The following is a 17,400-nucleotide window of genomic DNA, read 5'->3' on the forward strand; positions in this document are numbered from 1 at the left end:
GCCACCTCCCCCAGCTGTTCTGCTACAGGTGAGGGAGCTGGGAAAGGGAAGGGGTAGGGCTCTTTGTCAGCTTCATCCACAACCAGAACAAAGCAGCAGGGAGGCAAGAGAAAAAAATTTTGGTGCAGCGTCCCAGCCCTTCCCAGACAGCCAGCCCTGCCGTCAGAACTTTTAAAGCAAGCAGAAAAACTCTGCCGGCGTTTCCGTCCTGGGTGAGATTTTTTGCCTTTCTGAAACTTTTTTTCATTCTGATTCAGAATTAAAAGGTGGAACTGCCCACATAACAGAGATTTTTCAAAAAGAATTATTTCCCAAAACCCAAAATGGAATTTTTCAAACATTTCCCAGGCTAGCTTCATGGCTGCCCAACTCTCGCCAGATGGCAGTCTGGTGAGCCAGGAACCCAGCTAGCCTGGGAAATTCTCCTGGTGGGCCGCCAAGGAGCCAGACAGCCCAAGGGGGCAGGTGGGGATCCAGACAAGTTTCTATCAGAAACCTGCCTGGTTTCCACCCAAAATGTTTGTGAAACAAGGACATTCCCATATAGAATCAACATTGTCTGATGGGAAAATGGTCAGAAGTTTCTAAGAGAACAGCTCTACAGTCATTTTAAAAGTTCCCTTGCAGAGACTTTACACTAGGCAGCAAGGATGTGGGAGGCTGCTGTGCACTGCTGCTGCCTTCTGAGTCACCTGCACCCAGGCCATAACACACTCAGACCCAGAGACTGGAGAATTGCAATAAACCAGCCTTCCCATAACTATCTTCATGTGTTCTTACCAGGCTAGTCTCAGGCTAGCAGTGTGTAGCAATGAACACACTGCTGTCTCTTATGCTGTATAAATACAATGTATACTGGAGCCCTGCTTTCCATTGGGACTGCTAGGCACTCCTGCAAAATTAATAATAATAATAATAGATGCTTTTTCAATACTCTGTGAATCCACTCCAGTAGTTGTGGTTTAGTGATACACGTGATAAAACTGTAGCAGGGCATTGAAACTGGGAGCTGCTGGGGTAGGGACCAGCCTTCTCGAATGTCTGGAAAACACCGAGCAGCTTGTGGGCTCTACCGTTCAATAATAACAGTGCTATAATGAGCCGTTACAGCATGTAATGCAACATCTGTCTCAAAGTTCAGATGGTTTCAGATTACTGAACCTACATAATATCACTGCTCCCGCTGCAGAAAAGCTCCCCATCTAGAAATGTGAGGGGGGGGTTCACCTGCATATCCTGCTAGATTTACAGGCAGGATCTGTGTCGAAGCCACACCAAAGAGCAGTTAGAGCTGCTGCTTGTGGGCAAATGTTGTCGACTTAGTGGGCGTGCTGTCTGGCTTTCCTAAGGGCTGGTGGTGATCCCCCCCCCTCCCACAAACACAGTTCCCCTTCTGCTCGTGCTTTGTCACAGAGATCCTGGCAGGGGTGGAGAGTGACTAGAAATGTGGCGATTCACCTGACACTAATCAGTTTTGTTCCCCTTTTGTGCACACAGCATGAGCTCTCTTCTCTTGGTAGTAGTAAGAGCGACAGTGCACAGTTTGTAATGATCCTCTGGCTGTAGATTTTGCTTTATATGCAGAACTGAAATAGATCTTTACATCACCGAGACCGTTCAAGAACTGAGGGTCGCATGCACCTTGTGTCTGTTCCTGTGCTTATCCAAACCTCTCTTCTCAAAAGGGAGTTGTAGTCCTGTTTGGACAATGCTTTCGGAGAAGTATCTAGGATTTCTTGAGTCCAGCTTCTGTCTGTGGTCATATGTGTTCATGTCCTTGATTAAAGGTAGGTTTCTTTTTATCTTGTCTCTGAGAAATCTATTTAGCCCTTTCCTGCTCCTGTTTTCCTGGATTCAGCTTGATTGAAAGTTTTAACCAATTGTTTAACTTAATATAACCTTGTGTAAAAGTCCAGGATACTAAACATGTGGTTATTAAACCAAATTTTAAGAATGCTTTTTCTAAAAACATTTGATTCTGGTTTGAGTCAATGAGAAAATACCTCTAGAGTATCATGGAAAATAGGAGATAAATAGGGCAAAAAATGTAGGTTTCTGTGCATGTTTTGCATTTGTATTTATGAAAGTTAGAGGTTTCTCACTAAATATTTATTTAGCTTCAGTTACTTTAGCTTATAGATCTATGGTCAGGATCATTAAAAAGCCAATAGATATTGTACTTTATCCAGAATATTTCAAACATGCTCTTCTTGGTCTCATTCATACCTTGCGCCTCTTTAATCTCTGTCACTCTGGCTGGCAGGTGTCACTTTTGCTCACTTTACCGTATAGGCAAAAGAAACAGTGTGGGGAAACATTGAGTTTTGTCCCGAGAGTCTTTGAGAAGCAGCTCATTCTCAGACAACATGGTTCCACGGGAAAGTGACGAAAGAGACAGGCGAGCCAAAAAAGAGATTGCATTTCAATTGTAGTAGGTGCAATAAATATGCAAACGTAAAGAATATATAATAATAATTTGAACCATCTTTTCCAGAATTTGCAGATTAGACATAACAAAATATAAGGTCATAGGTGGAACGTTAAAAATGTCTGTCCATAAATGGAAGAAAAAATCCTATTTACCAACATTTCAGATTCTAATATTGGTATAAAATTTGGGCTGATTTTATTTCACCCTAGAGGAAGAAATGTCATTTTAAAAGGGTAGCAATAGTGGGCCTATAAATAATTCCAGGGCCACCCGGGGGTGGGGGGTGGGCAAGTGGGGCAATTTGCCCTGGGCCCATAGGGGCCCCCCACGAGACTTTTTCGGGGGCCCTGGAGCGGGGTCCTTCACTCCCTCCAGGGGCCCTGGAAAACTCTCGCGGGGTCCGGGCCTCTGGAGCTTCTTCCACTCTGGGTAAGCGGAACCCGCCGCCAAATTACCGTCGAAGCGAGGGCCCCCCGCTGCCGAAGACCCCAGGCCCCCTGAATCCTCTGGGCGACCCTGAATAATACGTCTGCTTTGACAATGACAGGCTGCGTAGCTCAGCTTGAGCCATGCCTGGAGCCTGAAGTTAGCAAAGATCTCATTGAAAGTAAGACGCAAATGTTTAGCTGAGGCTATTTAAGAGTTGGAACAGCTTGCCAACGAATGAGGTAAATTTTCCATCACTTGCAGTCGATATCAAATGTGGGTGTCTCTCATTTAGAGGTGCTTCAGTTCAACAGTAAGCTTGCTGCAGGACTAGTTGATGAAATTCTGGCCTTAATGGAGGTAATCTATTGGGTGGATAATAAATGCACCCTTGAAATAAAGCTACACGTGTATGAGATCTACTTAGGATCTGAGCAATGGAATGCCTGGCAATGGGCTGCTTTAGGCTAGAGGTGCATATAATATTTGTCCTTGTTCACCTCATTTACATTTCTGGCTGTGGCATGACCTGTTGAAGATGGAAGTGTTACCTACTCCTAAGGTGGAACATTTACCATGATTTAATGAGCAATTCCCGCTATTCTTAGGATCTGTTCAGTGCTGATGGGAGCCCTAGTGTAGACAAGGCTCCAGTGACCTGTTTTCACCACCATGTTATTTAAACCTGCTGGCAGGAAGTACAGTCAAATCGGGGGTAAAACTAGGTCCAAGTGCAGGAGCTGAGCTAAACTATCTTTTCCATTTAGGTACTTGTGTGTTCCCTGTTTCCATAGTAAGGGGGATTCATGCTCTTTAACATTTTTATCCTCACAACACCCCTGTGAGGAAGGGCAGTGCTATTATATCCACTTCACAGATGGGAAATTGAGGCACGAAGCGGCTAAACGACTTGGCCCAGGAAGTCTGAAGCACAGCCCGCACCCAGTTAGTACCATAACCACTGGACCGTTCTTTCTCTCCAGGGCTCAAACTCCAGTGGGTACTAACATTGGTATAGAAGAACCAGTGATAGCGGTAATGAGAATTCCGTTTGTAAATATGTGTAGACAAGACTTTAGTGAAAAGGACGGAGATTGTCTCTCCGCCTGCTACCAGTGGGGTGCACTCACCAGTTTCCTAAATGGCTTGTAGCTCTTGGACTTTACTTAGTCCCGGCTCCTAGACACTCACGCAACAACAGCAGCTCTTGGTGCCTGTTGTGGTTCTGACTTTTCCTCCTTGTATCAGTTTTCCCCACTGTCTGGAGTGGCTCAGGGCAGACACCCCTAACTGTGTGAAATTAGATTTCACCAACCCACTAACAATTGTGAACTCCCAAAATACTACAATAGTCTTATCATGGGTCAGAGACAGTCCTCTTAGTCTGGAGTGTCTATCTTGCTCTGTATAACTTTATACCAGGGGCTATAGAGGTGAGATTAATACAGGCAGCATCCTATAAGCACTTTATAAAGTCTAGACACATTCTTATCAACTTACCATCTAATACCTATTTTGATAATGCTACCGCATAGTGAGCCAGCCTGGTTTCCAGCTACGCATTTGTCAGCGTTCAGTGAGGCCTGGGGCCTTGGCATGAGCTGGCACCTGGTCTGCCAGCATCACACAGGCCTTTGACACTACTGGGCTACGCACTCTACTTGGGGCCACCCCGCAGGCTTCTTCCACAGTGTCCCTCTCCTGATGGGCCTTTGTGAGCACATAACTTCAGAGCTCAGCCTGTGCTGGCTCCCCAGCCCCAACCTTCGTTTCCATAGCAATTCAGCCTTTAGTATTACTCTGCTGCAGTTTACAGCATCTCCAAGCTGTAGCAGAGTGAAAACTGACCACAGTCTGTCAATTTTCACTGCTGCCGGTGAGAACCCTGTGGGCAGAGGTAAAACTGACAAATCATTTTAGCTTCACTTTGCAGCTGCTGCTTTGGAAATCTGTGAATATCAACAAAGACAAGTGCTGGAGTTATAATCCTAATAGCACCAAACATCCAATATTGATTTAAAGGCTTCAAGTGATGGTGTGACAGAATGCACCCCTGCATTCACACCCTACACACTATTGTAATAATTTTTGTACAAGTATACCTTGTAAGGTAGCATTTTAAAACTCATAATTTGCTAATCAGTATCGTCCTGATAAAATGAGTGGCAACATTATCTATGAGGCTATAAGGTTCCACTGTGTGCTGTTATTAACACATGGTCCAAAAGGCTTAATTTTCATTTAAGCAGTAGACAGTAACCAGGCAGTAAGAGAAACAAAGGAAGCTCAAACAGGTGAGGAAAAAAGCAGCAGGGAACATCATTCCACATGGACTCTATCGCCTAGTGCCCAGTTAGAAAAGTAACTATACAAAGGAGGGACAAACACCCCAAGCGGCCCATTTTCCTTCCCTTCACGGCACCTGAAGTGACAAAGGAAGCCTTTGTTGAATTCTGAGAGAACATAAGAACGACCATACTGGATCAGACCAAAGGTCCGTCAAGCCCAGTATTCTGTCCTCTGACAGTGGCCAATGGCAGGTGCTCCAAAGGGAATGAACAGACAGGTTATCATCAAGTAATCCATGCCCTGTCACCCAATCCCAGCTTCTGGCAAACAGGCTAGGGACACCATTCCCTCCTAGCATGGCTAATAGCCATTGATGGACCTATCTTCCATGAATCTATCTAGCTCCCTTTTGAACCCCATTATAGTATAGGCCTTCACAACACCCTCTGGCAAGGAGTTCCAGAGGTTGACAGTGCGTTGTCGTGAAAAAATACTTTCTTGTGTTTGTTTTACACCTGCTACCTATTACTTTCATTTGGTGGACCCTTGAGAAATGGTCCTGACCTAAGAAGCTTGTTCAGTAAGACTGCTGAAAGCATATGGTGAGAAAACTTCGCTTTGAATTTAATATAGTTTGTTAAGTCAGGCACCAGTAAGCATTTTATCCTTATTTTTCTTGTAACCATTTCTGACTTTTATGCCTCATTACTTGTACTCACTTAAAATCTTTCTTTGTATTTAATGTGTGTTTTATTGGTTTTCTAATCCGATGTGTTTAAACTGAAGTGTCTGGGAAACTCCTTTTGGGATGGCAAGTTGTGTGCATATTATTCTTTTAAAGAAATAACAGACCTTAAATAATTTGTATTGTCCAGGAGAGGGCTGGCGGTCCTCAACCCAGCCTCCACTTGCAATATAACCCAGGCTGGTGAGAGCCAGAGTGTAACCCAAGTGTGGCAGGCTGCAGATACACACACAGACACTCAGGGTGTGGCTTGCATGCTGGAAGGGTTTGTGAGCGACGCAAGTGGAAGCTACTTCAGCAAGGCATTGTAAGGCACCCAAGGTTGCAGGCCAGAAGTGACATTAGTCTGGATTGTACCCTGGTATGTCACAATTGGGGAATCCACCACATCCGTGGGCAAGTTGTTCCAATGGTTATTTACACTCTGGTAATAAGTTGCCTCTTACTTCTATTCAGAATTTCTCTAGCTTCAGCATCTAGCCACTGGATCTTGCTATGCCTTTATCTGCTAGCTTAAGGAGCCCTCTTCTATCAAAACTGCATTCACATGTCAGTGCACCAAAAGTCTGCGTTAACAAGTGGAGGCTGGGTTGAGGACCCCGTGAAAATTAAGCCTGAAATTTTCTCTCTCCTCTTTCCCGCCTCTTCAGCAATTGCTTTCTGTTAATTTTTGTCAATGCAGGTTGCTCAGCATGTGAACCAGAAGAACGGTTATTTAAAAAACTTTTCTCCCATTACAACCACTTCATCAGACCAGTGGAAAATGTATCTGATCCTGTGACTGTACATTTTGAAGTGGCAATTACACAGCTTGCAAATGTGGTAAGATTAATTACAGAATGCTTAACAGACAAATGTGTGCTGATTTTAGAAGTTTATAAGCACAATTGCATGCACATAATTTACACACACAATTATATGTGTTATCAGTGGTTGCACGTGCAAACAGCCATTTACAAGTCTCGTGTGTGCAGACCTTGCCATTTTCTTTGCATATTGTGTAGATGCAGTTCTGTAATCTTCAAGGCTCAGATGATTAGAAGTTTCTTGAGTTAACGGTTCAAGACGTACAAGTGCAGAATCTGTACTCTTTTTTGGATGATTTAAAGGCGTTTTCCTATTTTCTTTTTCTCTCTACACACACTCACACTGACACATAAGTGGAGCTATATATATTTTTGGATATTGAAAAATCATAAGCTAGACTCTTGGATTTTATCAACTAAGGGGCAGATTTTCAAAGGTATTTGGGTGCCTAAAGGTATACATGGGCACCTAGTGGGGTTTTCAAAAGCGCCTAGGCACCTGCCTCCCAATGGGCCTAGGTGCATTTGAAAATCCTCTTAGGCATGTAGCTGTATCTTTAGGTACCTAAATACCTTTAAAGTCTGGCCCCAAATGCTTAACTTTTATTACCCACCCAAAGTAAGGCCTGGTCTACACCTAAAACTTAGGTCAATCTAGCTACTTCTCTCGGGGCTGTGAAAAATGTCACACTTTGAGTGCTGTAGTTAGCTCGACCAGTGTAGACACAGCTAGGTCTATGGAAGAATCCTTCTGTCATCCTAGTCACTGCCTCTTGGAGAGGTGAATTAACTACACGGATGGGAAAACCCCTTCTGTCAATGTAGGGAGCGTCTATACTCTGCTCCTACCGGGCATAGCAGCAGCTCCGTACTTGTGCCACTGTAGCAGCTGTAGTGTAGACAGGGCCTAAGTGTCTCACAGATAAGCTGCTGTTTGCAATTAATGCATGTTCCCAAGCTTCTGCAATCTCTCTTTCTAGAGCCCCAATGCAACAGCCATTGAATTCAGTACTAGTGTGAGTGCATTTACACTGGCATGACTACATCGACATAGTTACACTGGTGCCGTTTTCCTTAATGTTGACAAAGCATTGCATTGTGTATTGTGTTGTGTAGACGCAGCACATTAAACCTTCAGTCCAGCAAAGCACTTAAACACCTGTGTAACTTTGTGTCTGAATAGTCCCACTGACTACAATGGGACTACTCGTGTGCTTAAAGTTAAGCATGTACTTCAGGACTTTGCTGGATCAAGACCTATATGAGTTTTGGTTTCTGTCTGAATTGGGCTAACTGGTAACTGTCTGTGGATGCTGTAACTGATTTGTGGGATTGAAAAGTGTCCATCTATTTATCTCTAGGATGAAGTCAATCAGATTATGGAAACCAACCTGTGGCTGCGACATGTAAGTGTCAGCATTGCACATCAGTATGTGTTTTGCATCAACACTGGGCTTTGAATGTGTGTGTTGGCATGAATTCGATCTAAAGAATAAACATCTCTTTTGTAACAGTGTCTTCAGAGAAACACACTATGTCTGCACTAGCAATGTTGCAGCAGCTGCATTGCTGGCAGAATTCTTTCGTCGACCTAGCAATGCGTGTGCTGGAGCTTAGGTCAACTTAATGACATTGCATGGAGCATGACTTTTTAACTACCTAATTTTGTAGTGTGGACCAGCCCACAGATCAAGAGAATTCAATCTAACCAAGGGCACATTTGAAAGGTTTTATAACTTAAGTACCATAATATTTGAAATTATGTAAAGGTTCCTCCCACATTTTTATTGTGTATTACTCTTTTTAGGGTTAAGGGAACTTATCTAGTCCAATCCTCTGCTTAAAGCAGGACCAATCCCCAACTATTATTTTTGGTGCTAGATCACTAAATGGCCCTGTCAAGGATTGAACTCATAGCCTGGGGTTTAGCAGGCCAATGCGCAAACCACTAAGCTATCCCTCCCCTCCTTCATTAGCTACTGTGTTACCATGCATTTCATCTGCTACATTACATGTCCTTGGGCTTGGCCTATGCACAAGAGGGACAATTAAATATGCAGATCTGCACACAGACAGGAATAATTTCCTAAGAGCAATTTAAATGCCCAGTTAATCTGGAAGCCAATAATTTTGGGTGCTTAACAGAACAACCGAATTATCTCCAATTTTTCAAATATTCAGCGAGATATTAGCTTGTGCTCCCAATTGTGCAGCCAGGTAAACACTGTGATGTTGCCCAACAGCACACCCGCTCCTTCCTGTGTAAACCCCCACCTCCATGCTGGTGTAGCTTCCCGCAGCCTCTTTGCCCTTCATTCCAACAAAAAGAACCATGGCCAGCAAAGAGAGAGAGAGAGACTTGTTCCACTAAAAGAAGTCAGGCGGTAACGTTCACTTGTATGCTTTCCTAGCAGGGTAAAAACATCTTTTATCTCTCCCGTGTGTGTCTGTCTGTACAGAGGGATTGTGATTTTTTCAAAAGAGAAGTTTAGGTGAGGTTTAGGCTGCTTTGAAAAGCTCAGCCATTAGGTTTAATGGCACTCTCTGTGAGGCCCAGACAAGGCGCTCTAGCCCGCTATGCTGGAATAATTTAGCCCCTATACCGACTCCTCACGAATATTCTGTTTAGTTTCTGGCTGCACTTTTCCCCTCACCTCCTTCTTCATGCACTCCCTATCCGTGGCCCCACAAAGTCGCGGGACCTCCTGGTCAACCTCCTCCTTGCCCTGGCTAAAATGGCCATCTACGCGACCAGGGAGAGGCGGTTGGCCAATGGAGACTCCTGCGACTGTGAGTCCTGTTTACGAGCCTCTGTCCGTTCACTATCCGGGCACAGTTCCTCTGGGCAGCGTCCACTGGCTCCCTTGACGCTTTCGAGGAGCAGTGGGCGCTGTCCAGGGTTCTCTGCTCGGTGTCCCCGTCAGGCTCCCTTCTTTTGACCCTTTAACCGCACTCTTGTCCCTGTTATTTCATTAGTTGTCCCGCGAAATCATTTGGTTTCCTGGTTCTGTAGATCCTCCCCTTAGGCTGGGGTGGGGTCCTTTAGCAGTGGCTGGGCTTTTGCCCGCCCACTTCCCGGAACCCAACAGGTAAATTGGAATAAAGGCTTAGCCCCAAGCCCCACAGGAAGGTGGTGTGCTCCACTCCAGTGAAAGGGCACTAGGCTGGGACTTGGGAGACCTAGGTTCTATTCTTGGCTTGGCCATTGACCTGCTGGGTGACCTTAGATCAACCACTTCCCCTTTCTGTGCCTTAGTATAGTCTGCCTTGTCTATATAGCCTGTAAATCCTCCAAGGCAGAGACTGTCCTGTATGCATATGTACAGCCCTGACCTTGGTTGGGCCGCTAGGCAGTTCTGTGATCATAATGACAGCAGGCCCCATGTCGCCTGCCTGCATCGCAGAAGGATCTCCACCCAAGACTCACATAGGTCAACGTGGTTGGTGGCTATGGAGCAGCAGCAAGCCAGAAGACAGGCCACATGATTGATCCACAGTATTTAGAGCCATAGCCCTATGCAAGTGAGGATGGAGTAAACATGAGCAGTACTCTTGTGTACTGGACACATGACTGTTAAGTTAATTAACTTAAGACGTTGTGTTGCATCCCAAAGTGCTCAAAGTGCTGTGCCATAGCTTTCTCGTGGTGCACTGCACCTTTTCCAGGCAAATCTTTAAGCGTGAGTTGAAAACACTAGGCTTAAAATAATTATTTTTCCTTCCTTTAGATTTGGAATGACTATAAATTGCGATGGGATCCAATGGAATATGGTGGAATTGAATTTGTTCGGGTGCCAGCGGATAAAATTTGGAAACCTGACATCGTCTTGTATAACAAGTATAATGCTTTTTACGTTTGCCATCTTTCAAAGGTCACCATTTTATATAAGATGCTGTTTCACTTTCTTGTTCATATTGTTTACACTGTCATTTGTATTTCTAGTGCTGTTGGGGATTTTCAAGTCGAAAGCAAGACAAAAGCTCTTCTTAAATATGATGGGATGATCACTTGGACGCCACCTGCTATTTTTAAAAGCTCCTGTCCTATGGATATCACATTTTTTCCCTTTGACCACCAGAATTGTTCACTGAAATTTGGCTCCTGGACATATGACAAAGCCAAAATTGACCTCCTGATTATTGGCTCCAAAGTGGATATGAATGACCTTTGGGAAAACAATGAATGGGAAATAGTTGATGCTTCTGGCTATAAACACGATATAAAATATAATTGTTGTGAAGAGATCTATACAGATATAACATACTCCTTTTATATCCGAAGGCTACCCATGTTTTACACCATTAATCTGATCATTCCCTGTCTCTTCATTTCATTCCTAACTCTATTAGTCTTTTACCTTCCATCTGACTGTGGTGAGAAGGTGACCCTCTGCATCTCAGTGCTACTTTCTCTGACTGTATTTTTGTTGGTCATCACAGAGACAATTCCATCAACTTCTCTGGTAATTCCACTGGTTGGCGAATACCTGCTCTTCACCATGATATTTGTGACCCTATCAATTGTCATCACCGTGTTTGTGCTTAACATCCATTACAGGACTCCAACCACACACACCATGCCCAAATGGGTAAAAAGCGTCTTTCTCAAGCTCCTGCCCAAAGTCCTAATGATGACAAGACCTCTAGAGCCGCAGAAGGAAACCAGCTCTAAAAAGAGTAAGAAAGGGCTTGCCAATAAATCTAGCAAGATGAAGCAATACGGAGATGTTAAATTATACAAGGAACAGAGATGCTGCCACTGTGACAAGGTGAACGAACTTGTTACCGGCAAAAGAAGATTGAGCCCTCAGCCCATGAAATGGGGGGTGGAGCACGTCGAGTACTCTGCTGAAGTCGACGAGGTAATTAGCAGCGTTCAGTTCATCGCTGAAAACATGAGGAGCCAAAACGAAACTAAAGAGGTAAGAGGGTTATTCCCACTGCCTGGGCTGCATTATGAACCTTCCACTCCCAGCAGGGCGCGGTTGTGTGCATCAGTCGTCCCACTGAACTCAGTGGTGCTATTCTGTAACTCTCCAAAAAGCTACCAAATTTGTTTGGAGTGGTTTGTTTATGAACCCCCATGCTGCTTAGTGTTCAGGGTCCTGCCGTTCTCTCTATGTTTATAGACTTGACTTCCAGAATGGGCCCACCGTCTGGAACCACCCGTGTATATAGATTCAGATTTCCCAAGTAGTCTCTTACCAGCACTTTATATAGTTTCACAGGCCTAAATTTTCCTCGGTGGCCAGTGATTTTGGTAGCCTCCATTTTTGGGGCCCAACTTGAGACAACTTAAAAGGGGGCTGATTTTCAGCGAGTTGGGTGCTGGCCACTTTCTGACAATTAGGCCCCTTTAAAGTGTTTCAAGTTGTGCTCCCAAAAACATGGGAACCAAAATCAGTAATGGCTGTTTGAAAATTGTGGTTGCAGAACCCTGTCCAACCCTGTTCTCTTTATTTGAGGTATCATAGACTTTGCCACCCACATCCGTTACTATCATCACTTTTCCTGCTGATTTACATGTAGAAACCCTCCTCCTTCCCTAGAAGCCCAGCGCAGTACCACTCAGTCTACTATTCCGTGGCCTGTGTCTTTCCCGGCAAGCTTTAACTGACACTGTAATCTTGTGTAGCAGCCTCAGGATTCCTCCATTGGGAGTGCAAGGGGCTTTTCTTCCTTGCATGCTGCTTTCTCGCAGCAATTATAATGGATTGTAATGCTTCCTTCTACACTCCTCTCTCACAAGAGGCTCAGTCTTAAAAAGTGCTGAGAGGAAGGTTAAGGTGCAGTTAAGGTGCAGAATCTGGTTTCAGTTCCTACTTCTGCCACAGATGTCCTGTGTGTCCTTGGGCAAGTCACTTAGAATCATAGAATATCAGGGTTGGAAGGGACCTCAGGAGGTCATCTATTCCAACCCCCTGCTCCAAGCAGGACCAATTCCCAACTTAAGGTTCGAGTCACAAAGAAACGTAGGTGTAATGATGCTGAGCGTCTCGTTTAGGCCCTTAGAAAATCACTGGGGTTCAAAAAGCCTGGGTTATGTGCCTAAGCTCCCTAGGCAACGAATGGGGAGAAGTAGGCGCCTTAGAATGGAATGGGATTCACAAAAGCCATCACGCTAGGTGGCTCCTCACCAGAGGCCAAGCTGAGGGGTGAGTGCTGAGATAGGTGCCTGGGCTCCCTCTGCCTGGGATTCCCAGTAGTTTGGGGGTGGAGGGATTAAGAGGCTTTTAGAAACAAGACTCGGTGTTTGGCTAATGGGTTTGCTTGTGCAGAATAATGAATCTTTCATCTAAATCGAGACTAGGTGCTAGGCCAGAGTGCTGCCTGGAGTATGAGGAAGTGCTTTGAAAGGGTGTGGCATGCATGTCTTTCCCTGCACGGTGTAACACTGCATTCCCAAACGGTGTAACCAGTGTTTGTGCACTGTCATAGAATCATGGAATCTCAGGGTTGGAAGGGACCTCAGGAGGTCATTTAGTCGTCCCCACCCTCTACTCAAAGCAGGACCAATCCCCAGACAGGTTCACTGGTGCATTTTAGCTAAACCGAGATGACAGCAGCTTTGCATCCTGGGAGCTGCACAAAGTAGGCAGAACGTGCCCCTTAGATTAGACGCCTCTAACAACTCCCTAACGGCTTCTGCTCTTTTTGTGCAATTGCAGCATGGCTTAACACTACTTTAAATCGCGTTCTCTATTCAAACGGAGCATTGGCAGCTCCTTATCAATCGCGAGACCGGCTCCAGCCTTTCAAAACGTGTTACAAATAAAACCCAGGACTCTTAGTTGGGGGGAGGGAATGCTTGGGCAAGCTGTGACTTAACCCTTCGTACTCCTCAGAACACCGCTTGCCGCTCGGGCCTGCCATGGGGAGAAGGCTGGAAGGTGTCAGAAGGACAGCAGCACTGAAATGTGGACAAAGGGTTACAGGAATCGGGGCTGTATTTGCACTCAGAGCACAGCAGCAACCTTTGGAAGGAGCAAAAGTGCTGTTAAAAATGAGAAACGAGGTGGGTGAGGAAATGTCGTGTATTGGGCCAACTTGTGTTGATGAGCGAGACAAGCTTCCGAGCTTACACCGAGCTCTTCTTCCGGGCTGGGAAAGGAAATCCCAGCCTCCCAGTATGAGTAGTTCCAGCTGGCCCACCTTGCATTTAGCAGCGACACTCAGAGTTAGTTTGACAGGCCTGAAGAAGAGCTCTGGGTAACTCGAAAGCTTGTCTCTCCTACCAACGGATCTTGGTCCACTAAAAGATATGACCTCACTCGCCTTGTCTCTCTGCTGCCCTAGGACCTACCTGGCTACCACAACCCTGCATATAAAAATGCGAAGGCTGCTGAAAAGGGAAGGAGACATGAAAGGGACAATGTCAGCTCAGAGTTAGCCACAAAAAAATTAATATTCCAGGGCTAAGTAGTAGTGAAAAGGCGCCTCAGAAGGCCTGGGTGGGTCAGGTTGGTTTGGATACAGCTTCCCTATGGTTTATATTTACTTTCTGAACTTGTCAGCAAAGCGGGGCTAGAAATCTTGCAGAAACAGCCTCTCTTATGTAAGTTCCAGTAGATCCTGCTGATGTGCTGGCCTGAAATATCATGAGACCAGGGCAGAGGCCAAAAAACGCACCTTGCCAGTCTTAGGCGCTACTAAGTGCTGCTGCTGCCTTGTTTTAATTTTAATTTGATGGTTTTGCTACTAATAGCTGGAGATGCTTTAATGCAGGATTTTAAAGGGCAATAGCATCCTGTCTGGTGTGTATTCCATTGGTTGTCCTGACAGCACTTAGGCTCTGATTCAGGAAAGCACTTGAGCACATGCTTGGATCAATCATTGAAGAACTTTGCTATACGGTACAGGTCTGCGTCCCCATTTTGGACGGAAATTCGTGGCGTTTGACCAGGATAACTCTGCAATATCACAGTGGTGAATCAGGTCACAGATGGGAACTGCCTCTTGAATCGGCAGTTGGGCCAAATTCTTCTGTTACACCAGTAGAAATCTGGAGGACGAATTCCATTTGTTTCACTGGATTTCCAACAGTGTAACTGAGAGCAGGGCTTGACTAATTGCTCCTATTTTCTTATTTGTTGCAACCTTTTTTCTTTTTCCTTTTGTCGGAGGTTTTTGAGCATTTTGGTTTTTATCCTAAACCTGAACTGATTAGATTGATTCTTATAGCCCATATTTTTTCCTTGCCTTGAAGTCCTAGAATCGAATTCTGCTCTCCTGTTGATCAGTTATCCTGGATTTACATGGGTGCACCTGACACAGAATCTGACACTACGGCGATCATCTACCGTGGTTCTGTTATTTGCAGCGGATGTGTCTATTTAAAGGAGACGCTACAAACTTGGCCAAGGGTTTGCAGTTGTGCCCAAGATTTGTCAAAAGTCATTTGAGAGCCCAACTCTGGGCACATTGAAGCGCTGAGCATTCACCCTCGGGAAATCAGGCCCCTTTGAGCACCCAAATATTGAGGCAAGCATTAGTCACTTTTGTAAATTTCATAGCTCGTGTATATTCTTCTTCCCGACACTCACAAGCCCCTTCCTCACTACAGTTATTTCTAGCAGGGGATCAAATGCACCCATCACATTCATAGTATGTTTAATGTGGTGTATCCTTTCTTTTCTGCATTGCAGGTGGAGGACGACTGGAAATACGTGGCTATGGTGATAGACAGGGTGTTCCTTTGGGTGTTCATCGTTCTCTGTGTGTTTGGGACAGGAGGGTTATTTCTGCAGCCACTAATAGCAGACACATAATCCCAAGAATGCTGGTTGGTTTTTGTTTTATTCAATTCCCTACTTTTTTGGAGATCCACCCATCCCCTCCACTTTCTCTTGTTACGCTCGGCCCATCCTCCAAGGATCCATCTGCAAAGGGCTGTTTTTAAGCTGATGTTCCCTCTGGCTAAGAGATCATGGTGTGGCTTCCCCTTCCAACAGTCACAGGGAGAGAGAAGGCATTCCGTCCTGAGGTCAGTTTCAGATTGTCGCATATCATCATCGAGTGCCCAGTGACTGACTTCAACGGCGGGCTGCCGTCTCTCCACCTGGCTGATGACACCATTCAATGACTGGGCACTTTGCACATACACCGATGATCCCTTTGAGGACCTGTGTGGCAATTCCTGCTCCTTGTTATCTAGGGGGAGATTTTCAAAAGCCTCCAGTATCGGCCTAACTGTGCTCCCATTGATGTCAGTGGTAACCACTGACTCCAACAGAAGCAGAGCAAGGCTAGTGGGAATTTTACCATTGCCTCCACTGAAGTCAGAGTTAGGCCAGCAAAGGACCCTTGGAAAATTCCCCGCCTACTGTATTCTAGCGCTCTTGCTTCTGCTCAAAAGTGCACGCTAAACATTGCGTGTGTTTATTTTACTGTCTTTATAGCCACAGTACTCTTCACTACAGCACTTGGATTACCTACGACAATCCTGCTGAATGCATTGATGGTTTGTTGTAGTCTTACAGTGAAGCAATCAACGTGAATAAAAGTACTATAAAAACCAAAATATGACTGGCGTAGTCAACAGGCTGACCACAGGCCAAATCCGGACCGCCAGATGCTTTTGAATGGACCTAAAATATTTTTATTTACTTATCATTATTGTTAATTTTTTATTATTTTCTCTGGAGTTTGGACCTTGACTATACTTTGATCAAGAAATTTGGACCGCGACAAAAAATAATTGACTACCCCTGAAACAGACTAATGTGGACCCAGTTCAGGAAAAGCTCCGCATCTTCTGCATTGTGGCTACCCAACTCAAGGCCCGTATTCAGCAAAGCTGTTAATCACATGGCTTAATTTTAAGTTTATGATTAAGTTCCATGGACATCAACTTCAGTCCTGCGAAGATACATGTGCTTAACTTTTTGCACTGCAGATAGGCCCATTGACTTCAATTAGACCATTCACAGTGGATAAAGTTAAACACGTGTAAATTGAGCCTAAGTGCTTTGCTAAACTGCAGCCTATGTAGGTTTTTTTTTTACACCTTTTGCTGGTTTGCCACAAGGTCTCTGCCTCAACATGTTCCTAAGGACTCGAGCCTCCACTCCTTACTAAGAGACAAAATGTCCATTGAAGTCAATGGATGTTTTTAGTGACAGAAGCAATGGAAGATCCTGCCTCTTTCATGTGAAAAGGTGTGGTAGATGCATGCAATATGTAGATCAAAGCGCTGATTGTCACAGTTTCCTGAACTGATGCAATCTCTTATAACAAAAGAGTATTTTTAAACAATATAACACAGTTAGCAGGTACTTAAGAACTAGGATTATTTAAAAGATTGTTTATTTCAAATGAATATAGATCAGTGAGAAGAGGGGTTTGATTTATGCCATAAATCAACAGGGGTCTGGAAAGAATATCATTTTCCTATTACAGTATTTGAAGAGGTAAATTATTTTATTTAAATATAATACAACCAATGCTGTCTGTGGCACAGTTGAATGCCGCTCAATCATGTACAGTGAGTGCTGTGCAGATGTTTGAACACGCATGGTTTATCTCATTAGCCCATTGCTGAATAAAGCCTCTGGAACATGCCTTCTTGAGGAATGTTGGTGGTTTTTTAATGAGGACTTGAAGGGCTACTGTCAAGTTGAATTCTTTTTTTGAATTCACTGAATTGTGGATGGGAAGGAAGGGGAGTTGTGGCCTGAATTCTGATATTGGTGCATGGACAGTGC

General features: G+C 44.6%; 1 protein-coding gene across 1 annotated transcript; it reads left to right on the forward strand.

The window, feature by feature from the left end:
• Positions 1-1,708: 1,708 nt before the first annotated feature.
• On the forward strand, positions 1,709-16,175 carry CHRNA6 (cholinergic receptor nicotinic alpha 6 subunit). Its single transcript, XM_045021546.1, has 6 exons — positions 1,709-1,787; positions 6,574-6,713; positions 8,059-8,103; positions 10,426-10,535; positions 10,641-11,619; positions 15,343-16,175. The coding sequence occupies exons 1-6, from the start codon at positions 1,709-1,711 to the stop codon at positions 15,463-15,465; spliced, it is 1,476 nt and encodes a 491-aa protein (XP_044877481.1). The 3' UTR covers positions 15,466-16,175.
• The last annotated feature ends 1,225 nt before the right edge of the window (positions 16,176-17,400 follow it).

Source organism: Mauremys mutica, chromosome 6, assembly GCF_020497125.1.
Source record: "Mauremys mutica isolate MM-2020 ecotype Southern chromosome 6, ASM2049712v1, whole genome shotgun sequence".
NCBI lineage: Eukaryota > Metazoa > Chordata > Testudines > Geoemydidae > Mauremys > Mauremys mutica.

Coding starts and splice junctions, on each gene's coding strand:
- CHRNA6 (XM_045021546.1), top strand. CDS start 1,709: ATGCTTTCGGAGAAGTATCTAGGATTTCTTGAGTCCAGCTTCTGTCTG. Junction 6,714..8,058: donor TTACACAGCTTGCAAATGTG/GTAAGATTAATT, acceptor ATTTATCTCTAG/GATGAAGTCAATCAGATTAT. Junction 8,104..10,425: donor CCAACCTGTGGCTGCGACAT/GTAAGTGTCAGC, acceptor TCCTTCCTTTAG/ATTTGGAATGACTATAAATT.